The following is a 21,179-nucleotide window of genomic DNA, read 5'->3' as shown; positions in this document are numbered from 1 at the left end:
GCAAGGATTTTAGTGGCCACATAACCATTGCAGGACCATGTTACATCTGTTCTGTGTGTTCCAACTGCCAGTTTGCTCCAAGGCACAACTCAGCTTATTGATGATTACCTTTAAAGCCTTAATGCAGGGGTGGGGAACCTCAGGCCTAGGGGCAAAATGCAGCCCTCCAAGCCTCTCTACGGTACCTGGTCCTCAGAACTCTCCCCAGACCACATCTCTCACTGGCCCTGTTTGCAACCCCTTGAGTGTTTTTGCCCACCTGAAATGTGTCCTTCAGTTCTGATAATGCTTCCCTCCATGGGTGATACAAAGGGTGTCTAGGACCTTGGTTACTGTACAAAGGCAAAATTTACATTTGTTGCTCCTTCCACTTTTGCCTCTGGCTTCACCTGCCACTGGTATGTGGCTCCTGGAAGGTTGCCCAGAAGGAATGTCGCTGTTGGTCTGAAAAAGGTTTGGCTGGCCGGCTGTAACGGCTTGGACCCAGGATTCCTGAGGGATTGCCTCCTCTCATAGCACTTTCTCTAGGAAACTGGTGCCCTTCTTTCATTGGAGGAAAGCCTGTGCCTTGGGGTTCTGCCACCTCTTTGCATAGATTTCTTGTTCCTCTTTTGAACCAGCCCATCCTCACTCCCTGTGCTGCTCCCATTGCCCAAATGGTCCTTAGTTTCCTGGCTTTGCCTGCTGTTTCCAAGCAGGTGTGGCGCCAATCCCCAAGGCCTTCCTGATGGGAGTGTCACACCTGCCAGGTAAATGGATGAGTGAGGTCACCTGGCTCACAAATAGAACAAGGGGGGCCCTGCTGCACCCCTCTTTTCTTCACAGGCATTTTATTCCTCCTGTGACCTTCTCTGGGTGACATGAAAGAGCCCTTGAGAACTTGATTCTAGACCAGAACCTGTTGCCTCTTTGAGTGCAGTCTGAGCGGTCCCTTTGCAGAAAGAAGCTTGTCCTTGCCTCTCATAGTGACAGCCAATAGCAGCTGACCTCAGCCAGTATTTTTAGCCTTCTCCCATAAGTGGCTGCAGTTGATTGGGCAGCTGACGGGAATCCTTTTAAACTCTTCTTGTGATCATGTATAGTTACTCTGATACTCTAATTCACCAAAGCAGGTGTAATTTTAGATCCGCTTGGTAAAAGTCACTTTAACGGAGTGTGCTAAGTGATGCTAAAAGCTGGGCCTACTCTAGTGACCTTGCTGTGCCTATTAAGTATTTGGCTTCCCAACAAATTCCAGAAACACCAAGCCAATTTTAAGCAATATGCTAAACAAACAGTGAGCATTAATTCATCAACTACAAAGCAATGCTCACATAGAATATTAGGCACAGAGAGCAGGTTATAGCCGACAAGGAAATCTACAATATTCCGTATAAGGATTAGCACCTCCCGCTTTTAAGAATACTCCCAAGTTCCTTTTCACATTAAAGTAAGCTTCAGAAGTTTAAAAGGATGTTTATAATTTTGCTGCTTGACTGCAGTGATCTTGAACGGCATTCTTTTCATCTTAGAGTCATGAAAGTTATGCCATAGCTATTGAGGGTTGGGCTTTCCCCCCTGAATAGATGCTTTAAAGTTTTCTGCTTGGAGTGGGAGACACTTTCCAGCGTAACACACACACACACACCTTAAATGTCTGTACCTGACAGAATTTCACCGGGTAGTTTGTTAATGACTCTCTCTACATAAGAGCTCTTCCTCAGTTACTTACAACTGTGCTTTATACTTTGGAAACATTGCTTCCTGTGAGTTAAAACCTTCAGCAGTTTTTGAAGGTAACTGCTAGGCAGTGTGTACAAATGGTACAAGAAAGATGAAAGCATGCATTCTAATAATGGCAGATTCTGCAGTCTCTTAACATAGTAGCTGTTATGCAGCGGTTTGCGTCCTGTATTAAGGGTGTTTTAAATATTGACCCTCGACCTATGTTTCTGGGGAAATACTTTTATGCAATCCTGTCCTGTAATCTATCTGCGCATGTTGTCTGGTATTCTCAATATACTATAATATTATAGTAGGATTGTCTGTTTCAGTTAGGAGAAGGCAACACAAGCCCCAGAGCTTGTGTTTAGCCCAGTGAGACTTCCTGTTTAATACTAGTTAAGCAGAATGCTATAAGTATTTATTGCTATCACATCCCACCTATTATCTCAGTAGTTATTAAAATAAACTTGTACCTTAGTGCAGTGTTATTCCTGTATTAGCAATAGTGGCTGGCAGTTAACCTAAGATGCCCCAATAAGAGCCCAAAACTAACATAGAAAGTGGGGCTCATAGCTATTGCTCTTACGTTTCACCAGCTGCATCCTAGTTTGCAAATTCCTATGCATTCACCATGTGACAGTTCACCTTCAGACATTTTATTCCAGGAAGGATATCCCCCCCCTTCCCCCCCGAAAAATACTGGACTTACATTACTGCTTCCTGAAATGCCTAATTTCATATACTATTTATTTATTTAATAAAGCTATATATCACTCGATTGTAAAAAAAAAAATACCTACCGTTATATACTACTCAAAGCAGTTATACATATTTCTGATATATCTGTTAGTATGAATATCTAGCATCGTTAAATAATCAGTGTAGAAGATATATTTGCATATATCTACTTTAACCTGACTGTTTAGGATGTGAACAAAAACTGATGTGCTGTGTGATGGTATTGCTATACATATCCTATCCTGCTTAATCTTTAAAATTCAATCATTTTCTGTAGTGGTCAAGACATGCTCCCGGTTTTATCTTGAATTTATCAAAACTTTGATTTGATTTTCATCTGAAATAGCAAGAAAAATTATTGATAAAAATGTAGTTTTTTACAAAAGAACTATCCTTCCATGACAATAAGGTCATTAAATTGCACCATTTGTGCCTACATTTTTGCTCCAGGAACGTACTGCAAGTAAACTTTGAATTTTATCCAACGTATTTCGGTTCTTCAATGTATCCATCTTCCAGTCAAAGATTAAATGGCCACCATTGGTGCTCAGAAACATTACTTTAGTTCTTGATCAAAGAGAGATAGCAATTAGGTTGCTATGAAAAAGAACTGTAGCTAAACTGAAGATGTGAATGACAGAATGAAAATAAATGGTGTGCTTGGTTGTTTTAATGTCACACTTGGTTTTTCATAAAAACTAGGAAACTGTTGAAGTGTTACTGAATACAGTTTATTTTTTCCCTGTTTGTAGGGGTCGGATAAGACATTTTCAAAGTGTTCACTATGGGCCGAGAAAGAAAATGTATATTGTGTCACATCATATACAGCTCAAAAAAGGTAAACTGAAATGTCAACTATCCCAATAAAATTTAGTTTTCTGAAAAAGGCTATGTTGATTTAAGATGCATATCTTAATTTTCCTGAGGTGCTCAAGGTGGTTTTCATTACATTAAAACCTCTGCATATTAATAATGGTAATAATAAATATTAAGTTCACAATGTTAAGAAACAACAGCAACCACCATAACTTTCCTCCAGGAGAAACAAAAAGTTGAAGTGAGAAAGGGCCCAAAAAGGTCTTAAGCTGAGAGCAATGTGTTCTGCCTCCTGTGTGGTGCTCAGAGAAAGCCCCTTTTCATTTTTCCACCGACCATGCTTCAGATGATGGCACTGGGATTTACAAAAGGGCCCCTCTGTGGGGAATTAAATATATGGTTCCCTGTGGACCCACATGTGTGGGTGAACAATAAAAGAATCAGCTGGGTGCCCCCCCCCAAAAAAAACAACCCATATTGGAAGTGGTGGCCAGGAAAATTGAATCTCTGAAAGTAATGCAGATTGAATTGTACGTTTATACACTCTTCATACCTGGTGAGGTGCACATGTAATGTGTGCTTGGGTACAAAATGTAAAGTAAGAATTGGACCTTAGAAGAAGTTAATCAGGCAGAGCTCTCAGAGCAAAAATAGACTAAGACGAAATGCATTTGTATAGGTCAGGTCAAGTCCTTAACCATCGAGGAATTTTTGAGGAGGAGAAGGGGTGGGTGGGAGAGGTCTCTTAATAACTATTTTCTCTTCTATTAGAACTGACATGTCCCCATGAGCAGAGAGTCGGATTTCTCAGAGCACTGCTGCAGAGACGAGCCTCACTTTCTGCCCAGAATACACACTAAAGTACAGGATGAATTCCCAGAAACAAATTAGACTAGCACAATACACGTTTTAACATTGTTGAGCTAAAATACTTAAGTGTTGCCCAGTTATCCTTAACACTGTGCGCTCTGTGATCTTCTAATGTGGCTCTCTAGATAGTACACATTTAAGAAATGGAGGCCAAATATAATCCCATATATAACCGGGGAGGGTAAGATACATAATTGGGAGGGAAGAAGAGCATGTAAAAGACCTAGATATGATTATACAAAGGAAACTAATGAGAAAAAATGGCTGGAAATGTGCAAGCCTCTTCAGATCCATACATAAGACCCAAAAGAGTGTGTGCAATAATTGCCTAATCAAATAATTGAATCCTAAGAGACAAAAGAGAGAATATTATATCTTTGTAGAACAGAACATGTGTAGTGTGCTCTATGAACAGTATAAAAGCAGATATCCCTTCATTTCTATATTATAAAACATTGTTTCTCCTCTGTTTAGTGCCACCTTTTCTGCAAATGTGACTTCGCATTCTAATGCCAGTAAAAACCAGTGGACAGTGGGATAAGCCATCAAAGAAACTGACAGAAAATATATATTTAATAGGAAATTGATAGATGGATGAGGAGTACTTACTTATGCTCTGTTTTCTAGCTATTTATACTTTAACACTTTTTCTGCTTTTAGGAGATGGATGAGCACATGAGAAGTATGCTTCACCACAGGGAACTTGAAAATCTGAAAGGGAGGTATGCTTATAACAGTATCAGCTAAGTCCTGCTGAAACCCAATGAAGGGCTTTGGAACACAACCCTTCTATCTTGTGTGGAATGCAGTCACTTTAACTATAATGATATTGGTACCACGCCTTGTATCTAAGCACCAGCCTGGTAGCCATAGGCGACGAGGAACTCCATGCATGCAAGTGAATGCTCCGTCCATCCTCGGTGCTCAGCGCAGCAGCTGAGCCGGCTGCCAGAGAAGGAAAGCACAGAAGTAGAGTGGGCTGCTGGAGGAGGGACAGGGGTTCTCTGTTTCTCCTCTGCCAGCCCCCAGCAGGCTACTAAAAATGTTTACAGGCTAGCAATTTATATAAATGTGTTTACAAGGATGATTTAAAAGTATTTTCTAGGGTTTTCAGCTTGTTAAGCTCACAGGGCAATGTCCAGTGAAGTAGTTCTGTTATGGTAAGGATTTGTGTTTGCACAGTGGAACTTCCCTTCTCTCTACTGTCCCCATGTGTCTTCCCCCGCTCCTCAGATCTGCTCCATAGGGTTGAAAGAACCCCCGGAGCAGATTTAGGGAGCACATGGGGAGTGGAGAAGAAGGGGAAGTTCCACAACACAAAGTCATTGCACTGACATTACAACTTCTTGGGTATCTCCAAGTTCAAATCAACCATGATTAATTATGATTTCAAATTATATTGCCGTATATTCCGGCGTATAAGACGACCCCCAACTTTCCCAGTTAAAATGGGATATACTCGCCGTATAAGAAATATGACTTGGCGTATAAGACGACCCCCAACTTTTGAGAAGATTTTCCTGTGTTAAAAAGTAGTCTTATATGCAGGAATATACAGTAATTATGAAGTTCAAATCAACAGTGATTAATTATGATTTGGTGACTGGCCCAGGGGTTGTTGTTGATGATGTTTATGCTCAGCTTCTTGGGCAGACTTTTGTCGTTGCTTCAAATTCTGTTCTGAGAGCCAGGGGTGTTTGTTAACAATTACAGTGGTACCTCTGGTTATGAACTTAATTCGTTCCGGAGGTCTGTTCTTAACCTGAAACCGTTCTTAACCTGAGGTACCACTTTAGCTAATGGGGCCTCCCGCTGCCGCCGCTCGATTTCTGTTCTCATCCTGAGGTAAAGTTCTTAACCCAAGGTACTACTTCCGGGTTAGCAGAGTCTGTAACCCGAAGTGTTTGTAACCCGAGGTGTTTGTAACCTAAGGTACCACTGTAAAAGAATTGGTTAAATGCAATTTGTGCATCTAGTTACATGCAGCTTGAGTTCATTGACTTCAGATGAATAGATATTTTACAGAAAGATACAGGGTTTCAAAGTAATGTGCAGGAGCTAGAAGATGTCCATTTTAAAAAAGGTGAAATTGAGCTCAGGGCCTGTGGCGAGTGCTGGCATTCTTATTTTCAAGTGAATTGTGGGTTAGTGGATAAAAATATTGGCTTTGTTACAGAAGGTCTGGGTTTGGTTACCATCTCTGCAATGGACTTAGCCAAAGAGCACAATGGATGGATGATGGTCCCATAGCACAAATGGCAGTGGATCAAAACCATCCTCTGATATGCCTCTTAGCTTTTTCATGTTGCTAGGGATGGCTTAGAAACAGATTAGAAAAATGTCTAGCAGTTAGGTCACAACTGATATATGACGGCCACAGCAGTTAAAAACAGAAGCATGTTTAGAGGTGATACGCTTCTGGTTATCAAGCATGGCTGACCTCCATCATGACCCACTTGTGAACTTCCTAGCTGGCTACTATGGGGAGACCAGCAATTGACCTGAGCCTTTTGGTATTTCAAAGTTCAGTCAAGGTGTGTGTGTGGGGGGGGGGGGTGCATTATGTGCATGTGCACATGCGTGCATAATTTTCAGAGGTGGAGCAAAGTCAGTAAGGTGTTGGAGTAGCTGTCCAAGGAAGAATTTATCTTTACTCAGCTTTTAGAAATGCTGTAGAGTAAGATGCATTTTGTTCATTCTTCAAATCAAGCCTTACAGGGGGCTGACCTTGTTCTTGGCAATGAGACCCCATCTGTTCCTATTGCAGAACAGCTGAGAGGTGGTTGCTCTGATACCAGAATGTCATCAGCATTAACTTGAGCAGTGTAACTCGAGCTTTGCTTATTCTAGCTAATTTTTAGAACAATAATTTTAAACAACTTCCTAAAATATCCCACTAGGAACCAACCTTTTTTTTTAATACAACTGCTAACATTTCTATAAGTTCTGGTGCCAAATGTGGTTCGCACTGAAGGTTTAAGCAAGGTTCTATTGGTTTTTATAATTTATAATTCTCCTGTTGTGTCTTTGCTTGGTTAACATTCACATTAGGGCAGATATGAATGTGTATCATTTATTTCAGTGTTGTGGTGCTAATGCCTGTCTTTGGTTCATTGGATTTGATCTGTTTTTTAACATGCATACGGAAACTTCACCACAGGGACTTGCTTTTCCCTTGCTTAGAGGTATCCTAGTCTAAATCCAGAGGCAACTCATTCCACACAAAGTTATTTTTGCTATCTATGTGACATCCATGAGAGCAGGGAACACTCCTGTTGTATAGACAGTGAGAGGGCAAGTAGTGGTATCCAGGGGGTGAACTGTGCTATACTAAGATACAGTGGTACCTTGGGTTACAAACGCTTCAGGTTACAGACGCTTCAGGTTACAGACTCCGCTAACCCAGAAATAGTACCTCGGGTTAAGAATTTTGCTTCAGGATGAGAACAGAAATCGTGCTCTGGCGGCGCGGCAGCAGCAGGAGGCTCCATTAGCTAAAGTGGTGCTTCAGGTTAAAAACAGTTTCAGGTTAAGAACAGACTTCCGGAACGAATTAAGTTCTTAACCAGAGGTAACAACTGTACACTGTATGTGTGTGTTGAGGCAAATATTTTATTTATTGATTTATGTATACTTAACACCTCATAAACATGTTCTCTTCATGTTATTCAAATCAATTCAAAGCACAACCATTATCCACAATAAATCTTTAAAATCCATCTGTCTTGGGAGACAATGGAGGAGTGCGCCTTTGGGTTTGCTGTCAAGCTACAGTGCAGATTACAGGTGCTAAAACCAACCAATGAGCGGACATACCATAGGGTCTTAAAATATGATCTTAAAATGCTAGGAAGAACACAAAAAGGCTTATCCTGATGCTGAAACAATAACAATGTGGGCATTCCAAAGTGGTGGGCAGACCCACCACTAAAAAGGTCTCTCTCATTCACCTTCTCAGCTTTGGTTTGAGGGGGCACTATAGAAAGACGGCTGTTGTTGTGGTGGTGGTGGTAATATTAAACCACCATCTCAAGGCAATTTACTGTACATGTAAAACAGTTGAAAACAGTCGAAAACAGAAAAAGTAAACACATTTAAAACAATGCTAAAACCCTATCCAGCTACAAAAACCTGTTGGACTAAAAATCAAAGAATCATAGATTGTAGAGTTGGAAGGGTCCCCGAGGATCATCTTTTCCAACCCCCTACAAAACAGTCCTATAACTGTTTCTGGAAAGTGCAGATAGCTGGTGTCAGTCATATTTCAACAGGAATGCTATTACTGTACATAGAACAGAGGCAGCCACACTAAAAGCCCTCCTCTGTGTTACTGCAGAGTTGGCTTCTGAAATCTTTGGCTCTTGCAGGAAATACTTTCCAGTAGACCACAGCAATCTACTGGATATATAAGGCATAAGGTGACCTGCCCAGCACCTTGAACTTGGCCTGGTAGCAAATGGGCAGCCGGTGTAAAGGCTGCAAGCAAGTTGTTATATGCTGCTGGTAGTCCCCCACCCCACCCCACCCCACCCCACCCAGCAGCTTAGCCACTGCATTCTGTACCAGCGACAATCTCTGAATCAATCCAAAGGGTAGCCTCACTTTGCAGTAATCCAACTGTGAGGTTACCAACACATGCTCAGTCCAAAGCTCCCTTGAGCTTGCAATAGCTGTACATTTCTTTAGTTCCTAGCCTTTGCATTTAAATGGGAGTTAGTAGAAAGTACACAACTCATTCATTTGAAAGCCTTTTAAAGAGGCATAACACTTTATTTAACAATCAGCTGGTCTCTCTTAGTAAACTGTGTAAAAAGGCTGTTAGTCTAATATAATATCTTGTGAGTGAGTAAAATATTCTCTTCCCCCCCCACACACACACTTTGGTTTTGTTTTTCACATTTTTAAAAAAGCTGCAGAGGTGGAAGAAAGTTCCTAGGCCTCAACTTCCTTTGGGAGGAATTCTTTACAGGATAGTGAAGATGCTTGTGATCTAGGATGTGTGTGTGTGGCGGGAGGGGGTGTTCTCTCACTTCATTATGAATAGTTTAGCCAAGTGACTTCACAGCTATGCAGAAACTCACATATGTAATATATAACAGCACTAAGCTTTTAAATAAAGCAAAATGCTGTGTTTGCCTTTCCCTTAGTATATAACATACATTTTTGGTTGTTGTTTTTTAAGTGTGCCTGAGTGAGGACAATGTTTCCCAGACTGAGATGCAGAAAATTTGAGGGGGTTGTCAGTATTTGGGACAGTGTAGGCTAAGAGAGGCTATTTCTGGTCAAATCACATGGGGCTTGAACAAAGTTTCAAGAGTCTTAGAATTTCAAAAGTGGAGGTTCTAAAATTCTTTTTTCCCCCCCTTCCCGTGTGGGCTGAAGGAGAGGTCATTGAGTCTTAATGGTATGCAAAATGTCATCAACCTCTCTATGAAGATCTATTTTCCCCTTCTATCGCCTATTATGACATTATGTATGTGTGAAAGTATAACTTTCAGCACCTAATGAAGTCTGAAGTTCTTGGATAAGTGTTGCAGATCATAGTTACAAAAAAACCAAAAATAGTTCATTTGAGAAAATTTGAGAAAATAGTGAAGGTGAATAGCAAAATAAATATTTTGAATGTGGGTTGCCCAAAGGACTGCAAATATGTATTTGTTTCTGCCCCTCACCCAAAACATGAAACGTGTGTGTGTGTGTGTGTGTGTGTGTGTGTGTTTGATTCCCCCCCCCTTTCTTGGCAAACTTGAATGAAATCAGAGTTCACACACTTGTCTGAAACAGTTGTTGGCTTCCTCCAACTGAAACAATTTTGTATCTTTATCATAATCCTTGCAGAGCAGAGAGTGGGTTTAGCTTGCATCTTATGAACCAAATAAATGAACCAAATAAAGTAGAGCAAGCAGGCGACTCCCTCCCTTCATTTGCTGTGCTGTAAAGTCTTTGGATTCCAGGCCACTGTGCCAGCTGTCCCAGTTTAGGTTTCACTGTGCTAGGATTGGCTGTAGAGGTGTAATCTCCCCTCCTCTTTGCTGATGCTCATTGGGGGAGCGCTGAGACAGAGCTTAAATCTAGAAACTTATCGCTGGGCTTCCCCAGTGCAGCTGGCACCATGGAGGTGCTTCAGAGCAGCTTCTGCTAGCTCTGCAAGCCCCCCCCCCACTCTGCCACCTCCTCCGCTATGTTTCCTCTGACAAGGTTTTGAGTACAACAATCCAAGAAGAATCCCAGCTGACACTCTGATTATTCTCAAGTCCTTTACCTCTTGATTGTTGGAAAGAAATCTGAAATCCATCCAGACATCATTGAAATTAACTACAACCGCAAAAGAAAGAACTTCTAGATCTGCAGGGTTTTCAAAAAGCTACAATTCAGATGGCTAGACCTTGTGCACGTTGGATTTGAGACTTTCAGAGGAAACCGAGTTAAGATCAGCAGCGTTTGCCATGCCTGTGGGAAAAATTGAATGTCCAGCTTCTCCATCTTTCCCCAGGGACAGCAATCATGAGTGCCAGGTGTGCAGGGTGACAGTGGTGGGCTTGTCGGCGTATGCTAAGCACATCTCCAGCCAGCTGCACAAAGACAACATCGAAGCCCACGATGGAGAAGAAGGGAAAGAAGAGACTAACGAAGAATACTTTGACAAGGAACTCATCCAGTTAATTAAACAAAGAAATGAGCAGAACCGGTGAGTGTGTTCACATTTTCTTAGCAGTTGCAATGTGGAGTTCTTTAACACTCTTTGAATATAGGGAAATGATGCCAAGAGTGTACTGTGCCTTTAGTACAGTCTGTGGCTGCGGCTGGGAAAGTTGTAAGAGCTGCATAAGTTACTATTTTTAGTATGCAAGTTTTGTAGCATTATCCAAAGACCACTTGTGGACCAACGGAGCAGATAACTCTGCAATTGACCGTTAAACTTGGTTGATTCAGTTCCCCTGGCTTTAAATCAATATACGGGGCCTCTTCTTGCAAACTTATCTGTTGCAAGGTTTTGCTCGTGCTGCATACGGCAAAACTGGAAAACCTTTTGCTAACTGAGCCTATATCATTTGTAGCCTACTTTATTAAACCATACAAAATTAACTTGCATCCAGTGTAATGGGAATGCATTATGTTTCGTAGTTAAATATGCATACTTGTATTTATTAGAATTTTTTTAATTGTGAAAACTATTATAGGGAACATAGAACTGTGAAACAAGACTATTTATAGGTCTGTTCCTTACTGTTCTGTCTGTCAGCTGAACCTGGAACCATTTTTACTTCTCTATTGTCTAGAAATACATTTGGGTCTTGAATGAAATCCTTTATCCAATTTATGGATAGAATTCTGTTCTCTAGGTTTTTCTGCATAACTTCAAATTGTGTTTTAATCTGCTGTGTGGTGTTTATTGCTTGTGTCATGATACATTTTGTTATGTGTGGTTTAAATAACATGAATCTACTTTGGCTTTATTGCACCTTTCTTGCCTTCCAAGGGGTGGATATGTGGACACTTCTGATCCCATGGGGTGTGTAACAGTGGTTACCAATTCCTCTACCTCCTGCTGCCTTCCCCAGTATGTGTTGGAGGGTGGTGGAAACTCTGGAGCCTGCTTTACTTTGAGGGTGGGGGTTGCTGGTGGTGGAGAAGAAAACAGTGAACTACCATCACCATCCCATTTCAGCCATTCCATTCACACAGCAGAATCTTTGCATCCAAGTCAATCTAAACTTTAGGATACACTCTTTGTGTTGTAAGTGAGCCATGTTGATCAGCTTTTTTCTAATAACTTTCAACATAGTGAACATTTCTCTAGCTGGCAGAAGTTCTTTTTTCCCCCTATTCCTCTGTTTGGATTCTTTGTAGGGGATGTTTGAAACTTCCTAATGAATCAAACTTGGCAGAGGAGGACAGTATTAAGCACACATTATTGATCTGGCATGAGCAGAGGGGATGGGGGGGGGGGAAATATATCAGTCCTTGTGACTTTCTTTTCTCCTTGTAAGTTGCAATGATCTACAGATTCAATCATAATTGAAGTCCATTTATGGAACTACTACTAGAGCATTTGAGTCTTGTCAGAGTTAAAAAGGGATCTGGAACTTGAAACCTGAAGCATACCCGTGATCAGGGGTTGTGAAGATGGATGCCATAGTGTGAAATTTTCCTATCCTTATGTCCCCAGTGGCCTACAGGGAGAAAGGAAAAATAGCCCTCTTGATATTTTTTTTACAGGATAATGTACTGTAGTTCTGGAATTTGGCCTAATGTTGCTGGGAATATTGCACTAGCTATGAAGAAGCAAGCATTTTTCCTTGGAATGTGTGATAAGCCTTTTTATGTACAGTCATACCTCGGTTTGAGTACGCTTCGGTTTGAGTACTTTCAGTTTAAGTACTCCGCAGACCCGTCTGGAACGGATTAATCCACTTTCCATTACTTTCAATGGGAAAGTTCGCTTCAGGTTAAGTACGCTTCAGGTTAAGTACGGACTTCCCGAACCACTTACTGTACAGTCATACCTCTGGTTAAATACACTTCAGGTTGAGTACTCTGCAGACCCTTCTGGAACGGATCAATCCACTTTCCATTACTTTCAATGGGAAAGCTCGCTTCAGGTTAAGTACGCTTCAAGTTATGTACTCCGCGGACCCGTCTGGAACGGATTAATTCACTTTCCATTACTTTCAATGGAAAAGTTTGCTTCAGGTTACGTACGCTTCAGGTTAAGTACAGACTTCCGGGACCAATTGTGTACTTAAACCGAGGTACCACTGTATTTTGCTGGCAAATTTAAATCCTGCCCTTTGGGCAACCTGCCAGCAGATTGCCAAATCACAAGCATTGTAATACGTGGTCTTAGAAAATCCCATTAGATATAATGCATATAAATGAATCTTTTTTCTGAAGCTAGAGAATCTTTCACTGAAGCTAGGCAAGGTAGCTGTCTACATACAGCACAGATGTTGAATTCGCATCTTTGGGAGGACTGGTTACTTTTCTTAACTTATTTTTAGAAAAAAAATTAAAACATATCCTTCCAATATACTTTTCAGTTCGCTATCATGTAGTAGGTGGACAGTGAAGCTGATCTTTCCCTTTAAGTTATATGGCATCTCTCTCCCTGAAGAATAATGTCAAATGGTAGAAGAAATATTTTCTTCATTCTTCAACAGCACAGAAACATCCTTCCTCCCAAAGATCCTTCCTTCCTTCCATGGCTATCCTCTGAGATTGGGGAAGTGACCAATAGGACTGCCATCATTGTCATGTTGCCAGTGTTCAATTAATCCTTGTTTCATTTAACGACTGACTGTAACATAATTATGCTGTATTTGTGTGATGAAGCAGTGGAGACTGATTTGTATATATGACATTTCTGCCGGTTGACTAATGGAAAGGCTATCTCAGGCTTACCTCACTCTGCAGTACAGATCTCCAGCCTCTGCTTGCCTTTGGTCAGCAAACCAGGGGCAAAATGCAGGTCTATTATTCAGAGATATTTTAGATTAGGCCTAATTAATTTTTTGAAAACTAACTGTTATTGCAAATGAGTGAAAATGTAGGTTATTTACTCTCCATATTAAAATACTTCTATCTTTATAGGGCAGGTGAAGTGTGCCGTGTGAACCATGAAACAGAAAACAACGACAGGAGATTACAAAGAAGACAAGATGAAAGAACTTACCAAGACCGAGACACTTACGATTCATCATCAAGATATCATTGTGGACCATCGCAGAGGGAGTGGAACTGGGAAAGTGACGGTTTCTTAAATCCCAGACAAGGCCAATTCACACATCCCGCAAGGAATCCTAAGAATGCAAACAGGCATCTGAGCAAGCAAAGAGGACGACCTGGGTGGCATCAAAATAATACTGGAGTGTCTCCAAATCGCTATCATAACTACGGGAATAATGGAGGTGCTTGGCATCAGAATGCCAGAGGAGGAATACCAGGCTGGCACCACGGTGGCAGGGGAAGAAGTTCCAAGTGGAATTCCGAAGGAGAAAATACCTTTTCTTACTGGCAAGCCAAAAATTCAGGTGGAAACTGGAAGCCTGGTCGACAAAATGGAAGGGGATGGAATTTAGGAAGAAGCAGGGCTCCAAACAATAGTTCCCAGTTAGATAGTGTGGATGCTTCCTGGTTAAAAAGCAAAAGTGCGCAGGATAAATACAATAGAGAAAGATATGCATGGCAGTGGCAAGACAGCAGTTCTGTGGTTCCTTATATGGGCCTTGCTAATGAAAATGACAACAGGGATTGTGTTTTGGATTTCACTAGTGATCAGCTTCCTTCAGATGGGGTACTAAACTTTGGTGTTTCTGAGCAACCAGAGAGCAAGACCTCCAAAGTCAATGGAAAGAGCACCAGCCCTTCCCGAGAAAAAACAAATCGCTGGGCTCCATATCCCTCTCAGAAAACGATAGAACAGCAGCCACTGTGTGATGAGAATGTAGCTACAGCTCCAGAGAAAGCAGATTCCGGTCGTCTGTCATTGTCTCCAAAATGCACAGATCCTAAAACCAATAACCCCAAACTGAAAAAATGGGAAGAGACTTATTCAACATCCCCCAATTACAAAATGGCATCCAACAAACTTGTACCATGCAAGAAGGCAGTAGACTTAACCAGTGAGAAAAAATCAGACCAGGCTGAAGGCAAAGGTAATAGGATGCCATCTTTGAAGTCCCCACTTCTGGCTATTCCCGATATAAAGCCATCTTCTCAAAAAAGAAGCCCAAAGAATCTCTTGAAACATGTCCAGCTTTTGTTATCCTCATCATCTGGAGAAAGCCAGAGCCAACTAAATGCACTAAATTTAGATGCTAACAATGCCTCCCCGTTTGGATCCAAGCTGAGTAATGAATGTAATGGCCATAACAGTTTAAAAGGCATCACACATGTGCGTAGCAGCAATGAAAATCTAGGCGAAGCATTACAAAATGCCAAAGAAGTACTTGAGAATAGCCAGTCTTTCCAAAACTCTTGCCTGATCCCTTGTAGAGATACTCAGACTGACGGGAATGACAAATTGAGTACTGAAGGTCCAGGATTGTCTCTGAAGATGCATGAGCCCCAGATAGATGGATTGGAGGATGAGAACTCTGGAGGTGGAACAGGAACCAAAAGTACTCACTCTAATGCTTTCTCAACTTGTGATCTTGGTGAACCTGGCCATACGGCAGCTAAAAAAGGTGGCTATCTATTGGAGTTGAAGAATACTGATAACAAATATGCCAAATTCCAAATGGGCTCTCTATCTCTATCCAACTTTCAAGATGACCTAGAAACAGACTTGAAAGCATCTCTGGAAGAGGATGGTGACGGAAGCACGACAAAATCAAATGATGCTCCAGAAGAGGAAAGCTATGCAGTTCACTCTAATCAGGAGCTGCAGAAAGATGCAGGAGGGCAGCCCTCCGGCCCTCTTCTTCCTGAACTGAGTAAACTTGGCTTTCCAGCTTCTCTCCAAAGAGACCTAACGTGGCGCACCAACTTGAAGAGCAAAACTGGCTCACATCTACCTGAACCCAACCTGAACAGTGCAAGGCGCATTCGCAATGTCAGTGGCCACCGGAAGAGCGAAGCTGAGAAAGAATCGGGGCTCAAGCCTACTTTGCGGCAGATTATTAGCGTGTCTCGTAGAAATGTAAACTGGGAGCAGGTAATTCAGCAGGTGACAAAGAAGAAGCAAGAACTTGGCAAAGGTTTACCCAGGTTTGTAGTCTTAATCAGATTTGAAACTGTGTTGCAATCAAATATCTATGCATTTAGCAAATGTGTAGGCCACCCTTCGGTGCAAAACTCCTAGGGTGGCCTATGCATTAACCAAATAAATAAAGCTGTAGGTTTCTTGGTTGAGAAGATGCATGAGAGACTTAACAGTTTGCTTTAAAGGGGTATTACGTGGTTAGGAAAGGGGATGTAAGAATAAGAAAACAGTTTCACATTTTTATTTACATTGATATGCAAGATTTTCCACAATATAGGTTCCTCTCTGCCTAGTTCACCATTTGCCTTCAGTTAACTGCCATCAAATCTTGGTTCCCAGATACAATCTTGGCCTTTAAACCAGCTGATCAAGGTACAGCTGCAGCATTCTCAGCCCAGTGAGTCAGAATTGCTACAGTTGCTCTAGATTTCCAGCTTTTAAAGAGGAACTGCAGCTGCTGCAGATGCGTTAGTTAGTTTGTATTGTAACTATGTAATTTTTTTAATTAAAATTTTCAGTGGAACAATAACCAAATCTCTTCCACTTCCTCCCTTCTCAACGAAAGATGATCCACTGGTTTAATGTAGGCAGTCAATGTAATTTTGCCATCACAATTACGTTTACCAGAGGTAAATTGCTTTTGCAGTATCCTCCTAGTTGGGGAAAATTTCATTAACCTGTTGTTATGTCACTGCTTGCTATTTGAAAGTGTTATTTTGGGTTCTGATTTCCTGAAGAGCTGTCCTCATTGGTGGATCTTCAGGAACTCTGTAGCCAAAAAGGTAAAACAACTGTGAATTTCAAATCTTTGGGTAATAACAGCATCCTTGCTATTGCAGAGCTAGCCATACATGAAACTTAATTGTTAACAGTTCTGTGTTAGCCTTTATTTTTGGTAGAGCTTTCGCTATTGAGTGTTTCACTATCCCTATTGTTTTTTAAGGTTTGGCATTGAGATGGTTCCTCTCATCCAGAATGAACAAGAGGACCTTGAGTTGGATGAAGAAGGTGACCTGACCAGCCTTGAAGGATTCCACTGGGAGGGGATATCCCTAGGCTCCCCTGGGACTGTTAGGAAACGTAGTCTCTCCGAAAGCAGTGTTGCTGTAGATAAGACCGCCTCCGTTTATAGTTTTTTCAGCAGTCAAGGCTCAAGCAAAGAAAATGAACAAATGAGCTCAGTTGCCAACACTGAGGATGTAACATACGGCTCCCAGATGCTTGCAGTTGCTGTGGCTAGTGTGAAACAAGAGTCTTCTTCTCTTCCTTCCTCACCGTCCATGTCTGACAGGACTGATTCCAGGGGAAGGAGGCTCAGCCTACAGTCTCCCCCTAATGTTAACAGACTCACACCGTTTAGTGCAGGACAAAGCCCAAGAAGCCCAGACTACAGGGCCCGGGCACTTGAAACCCAAGACATGTTGGAGAGTCCAGGGGAAAGGTTCTGTATGGCTTCAGCCCTAGCAGCATTCAGCACTCTAGATGCCGCTACAGACAGCAGCTACACATCGGGCAACGAGCAGAACGACAGCCAGGGAATTGGCAAAAAAAGAAGAGCAACCGGAGTAAGTGCTCCAAATATTCATGGAATCCATTGTGCATTTAAAACCTTGTGACAGAATCTGAAAACGGCCATGAGTATAAGAATACCTGGGCACATCCTCTCTAACCACTCTGTTATTTCAAATGCCTTATTTCCACTAGCACCAAGAATTTCTGGCTGTGCGACAGAACTTCCCCTCCCTCTCCTCTCTCCCTTGTATGTCCCCTAAATATTTTCTAGGGTTTTCTGAACCCTCCAGAGCAGATTTGGGGATGGCATGTGCGGTTTCATTATGCAAATCGTAACCCTTGCACTAGCAGAACTACTTGGTTCGATTCCACCGATTGCAATTGGTCATGGCAGCTTCTTTGGCCCATAGCAGAAATGAGAAACTCAGGGGTCATATGCTGCCTTTGTCTGGCCCCTAGAACTCTCCCTAGGCCACACCCTCATTGGCTTCACAACTTCCTTGAGCAATTATGCCAGGCTAGAATATGTCCTAAATGGATGTATGATCAAGAGGACTGTGCAGGAATTCGGTTACTATTCAAAAACAAAATTGACATCTCCGTCTTTGACCTTTTATATCACTGGCATGTGGCCCTCAGAAGGTTGAGCAGAAGGAATGTGGCCCCTGGGCTGAAAAAGGTCCCCACCCCATTTTATAGGCTGTTTCAGTGCTTCATTTTCGTGCATGTGTGGAACATGTTGTCGTGGTTTTTAGTGTGGTCTTAAACTTTCAAGATCAATCTTTTCTGTTCATGGTTTCATCAAGGAGAGACCAGTAAAGAAATGTAAGATGCATTGTCCAAGCAAAATTTGTTTCATAGAGAGTTTACCTCTGGATTATTTATTTCACAAAATTTATACACTGCTTGATTGTAAAAACAAAACAAAACCTCAAGGTGGTTTACAAAGTGATAAAGACAATAACATCAATAAAAAATACCATCCTTTAAATTTAAAATATTAAAAATTACCTCAGCTTTCTAAGCAAAATGTAACTGATGGGTGAGCAGGTAGCCCAGGTCTCCTGCAAGTCAAAGTGGGGTTGCAGAAAATAAATTTTCTCAAAATACACCTAAGTTGTTATGGGTTTGCGTCCAGTGAAAAGCTGCAATCCTACCTAGGAGTTCTTCTTTCTTCTTTGGCGATCACTTGTATCCAAGTAAGATTGTCTTCCATAAACATGGTTTTAACAATGGGTCCGTAAGTGACTGTGGAGGCCAATTCTGGATCCACACGTCCTTCCACAGTGGGGACATAGGTTTCCGGGCAGGAGTTGATCACGGTGTGGATTTGCCAAGCGCGCCAAGTAAGCCCCCTTGAACTCATAGATTTTTACTTCTCAATGGAAATGCATAGAATCATAGAATCTTACAGAGTTGGAAGGGACCCCAAGGGTCATCTAGTCCAACCCCCTGCAATGCAGGAATATACTGTATGTTTATTTCACTTTAGGTTCTGCAGGGCCTAACTTAAATTGTGTCTAGCTTGTCCCTTTGATTTCACTGGAGCCAAAGTCCAGCCTATAGGTTGAATCCAACCAATTATGTCTCCTGTGTGTTCAAACACTTCTGCCTCAGATAGTCTTGGTACACAATTTGTGTCTTGGAATATCTACAAAATTGTGTTATATGCTAGTTTAGCTAACAATATATATATATATATATATGTTTAATTTGCAGGAGGGGTCCTCTCCTGAAATTCCAAGTCTAGAAAGAAAGAATAAAAGAAGAAAGATTAAAGGCAAAAAAGGTGGGTCACATTAAGAAGTTAGTTGGCACTGCATTATTTTTTTCCAGTCGAAATGTTTTAGGAGGCCAGTCAAATGTGTAATGATAAAGTGGGCAAAAGATGTGGTAGATAACATCCAAATGTCAGAATGGGAATTTTTTTTTGGAAAAAGGATTTGAAATTTACAGCTTGTACATTGATAAAAGAAAATTATATGAACATGATGTATAGGTGGTATTTAACACCAGTTAAATTAGCACAAATGTACAAATCAAGAGAAAATAAATGCTGGAAATGTAAAGAAGTAGAAGGTACGGTTTATCATATGTGGTGGCAATGTAAAATTATAAAAAACCTTTGGGAAATGATATATAATTAATTGAAAAAACTGTTTAAAATAACTTTTTTAAAAAAGCCTGAAGCCTTTTTATTACGAATTATAGGAAAGGAGATACCAAATAATAAAAATAAAAATAATAAAATCTCATTATGTATGTGATGACAGCTGCATGAGTATTGATAGCCAAGTGGTGGAAAGAGGAAAGGATCCCCACAAAAAATATTGGCAAATTAAGTTAATGGAATATGTGGAAATGGCTAAATTAAGAGAGAAACTCAGAAATCGGGATAATAACAAATTTAAAAACGAATGGGAAGTTTTTATTATATCAATCAAAGCATTGTATGCAAGTTGATACATCAGCAGGATTCTAAGAAACATTTGCATTATTATGATAAAAGAAAGAATTGGATATAATTAGATGGACAATATAACTTGGGCATGCATAAAGGAATCATGCAATAACTGAACCATGGGAGCGGGTAGAGGAAAGTCAAGGGATTGGAGAAATCCCACTTTTGGATATTTTATTGAATGTATAAACAGTATTATGAAGTTTTTATGACTTTCCTTTTTAAACTTTTTCTTATTAATGTTTAAATATAATGTTTGTTACAATGAAAAGTAATAAAAATATTGTATAAAGTAAAATAAATAAATGTTTTAGGAGGCCCACCAAACAAATTCTGGTGGTTTTTGTTCTCCGCCCTGGAGGCCAAACTCTGTTGCATAGGTTTCCCATGAATGGTGCCTTCCTTGTGCTGATAAAGGAAGACTGACCATTACTTGTGAACTATGCCAAGCTCATCAAACAGAAGTACAAATTTAATACTGTGCTCGATACCTCATCTCTTCCAGTCTGCTTTCACTAGGAAGAAATGTGGCAACTTACTCTAATGAACTGCATCTCAGAAAGCGGACGTTTGTCACATACCTTCTGAATGTCCTAAAAGTAGCAGCAGGCTGTGTCATATCTTGAAACTTACTTTCTCTTGCAGAGCGTTCACAGGTAGACCAGTTGTTGTCTATTTCTCTGAGGGAAGAAGAATTGAGCAAGTCCTTGCACTGTGTGGATGGAAGCCTTGTGCCAGCTCGAGCTGCTCTGCAGGCAGCTTATATTGAAGTCCAACGGCTGCTTGTACTGAAACAGCAGGTACTTTGACGTTTCGAAGGCCATCAGCTGTAACTCCGATGATTTCAGAAGGATGTCTCTTGATGGACCTGACTTGAATCTCTCTTGTCTCCTAGATATCGGTGGAAATGGGCACTTTGAGAAGCCAAAGAATTCAGATCCTGCAGGGATTGCAAGGTACTTGAAGCAGACCTCGCATTGCTTTGGGAGTCCATATTTATTAAAGTTACTCAGGTTCCCAGTAGTAATGCAGAATCGTGATGATAATCTGAGACCACCTCTTGGCAGTTCAGGCAGAGAGGCTGGTGAGCAGCTGGGTCCATGGAATATAGCAGCAGAAACTGTCCCAAGTGTCTATAGTCAGAACGTATTTTCTCTTGTAGTTTGGACCTTTGAATTATTCAAGACAGAGATTCTAAAACTCCACCATAACGAGTCTCTCCAAATAGTAGTTAAAGTAAAAACAAAGGAAAGGAGGAAAATAAAAAAATTCCTTCAGTAGCACCTTAAAGACCAACTAAGTTTATATTTTGGTATGAGCTTTCGTGTGCATGCACACTTCTTCAGATACCTTCAGATACTTCAAAGGAAAGGA

At 41.1% G+C, this 21,179-nt stretch overlaps 2 protein-coding genes across 6 annotated transcripts in view; one reads left to right on the top strand and one right to left on the bottom strand.

The window, feature by feature from the left end:
- Positions 1-21,179, bottom strand: part of CAPN3 (calpain 3) — an 89,809-nt gene that overhangs the window by 23,110 nt on the left and 45,520 nt on the right. The window lies entirely within an intron of this gene.
- Positions 1-21,179, top strand: part of ZNF106 (zinc finger protein 106) — a 44,459-nt gene that overhangs the window by 4,465 nt on the left and 18,815 nt on the right. For all 5 annotated transcript variants that reach the window (XM_060273652.1, XM_035112244.2, XM_035112263.2 and 2 more), the window contains exons 2-9: positions 3,195-3,280; positions 4,789-4,850; positions 10,622-10,816; positions 13,720-15,837; positions 16,776-17,397; positions 19,064-19,133; positions 20,451-20,605; positions 20,701-20,761. In XM_060273652.1, coding sequence (XP_060129635.1) covers positions 3,227-3,280; positions 4,789-4,850; positions 10,622-10,816; positions 13,720-15,837; positions 16,776-17,397; positions 19,064-19,133; positions 20,451-20,605; positions 20,701-20,761 — 3,337 coding nt within the window. In that variant the 5' untranslated portion in view covers positions 3,195-3,226. The remainder of the gene's footprint in view (positions 1-3,194; positions 3,281-4,788; positions 4,851-10,621; positions 10,817-13,719; positions 15,838-16,775; positions 17,398-19,063; positions 19,134-20,450; positions 20,606-20,700; positions 20,762-21,179) is intronic.

Source organism: Zootoca vivipara, chromosome 1 (genome assembly GCF_963506605.1).
Source record: "Zootoca vivipara chromosome 1, rZooViv1.1, whole genome shotgun sequence".
Taxonomy (NCBI): domain Eukaryota; kingdom Metazoa; phylum Chordata; class Lepidosauria; order Squamata; family Lacertidae; genus Zootoca; species Zootoca vivipara.
This window is presented reverse-complemented; position numbering and strand designations above follow the sequence as displayed.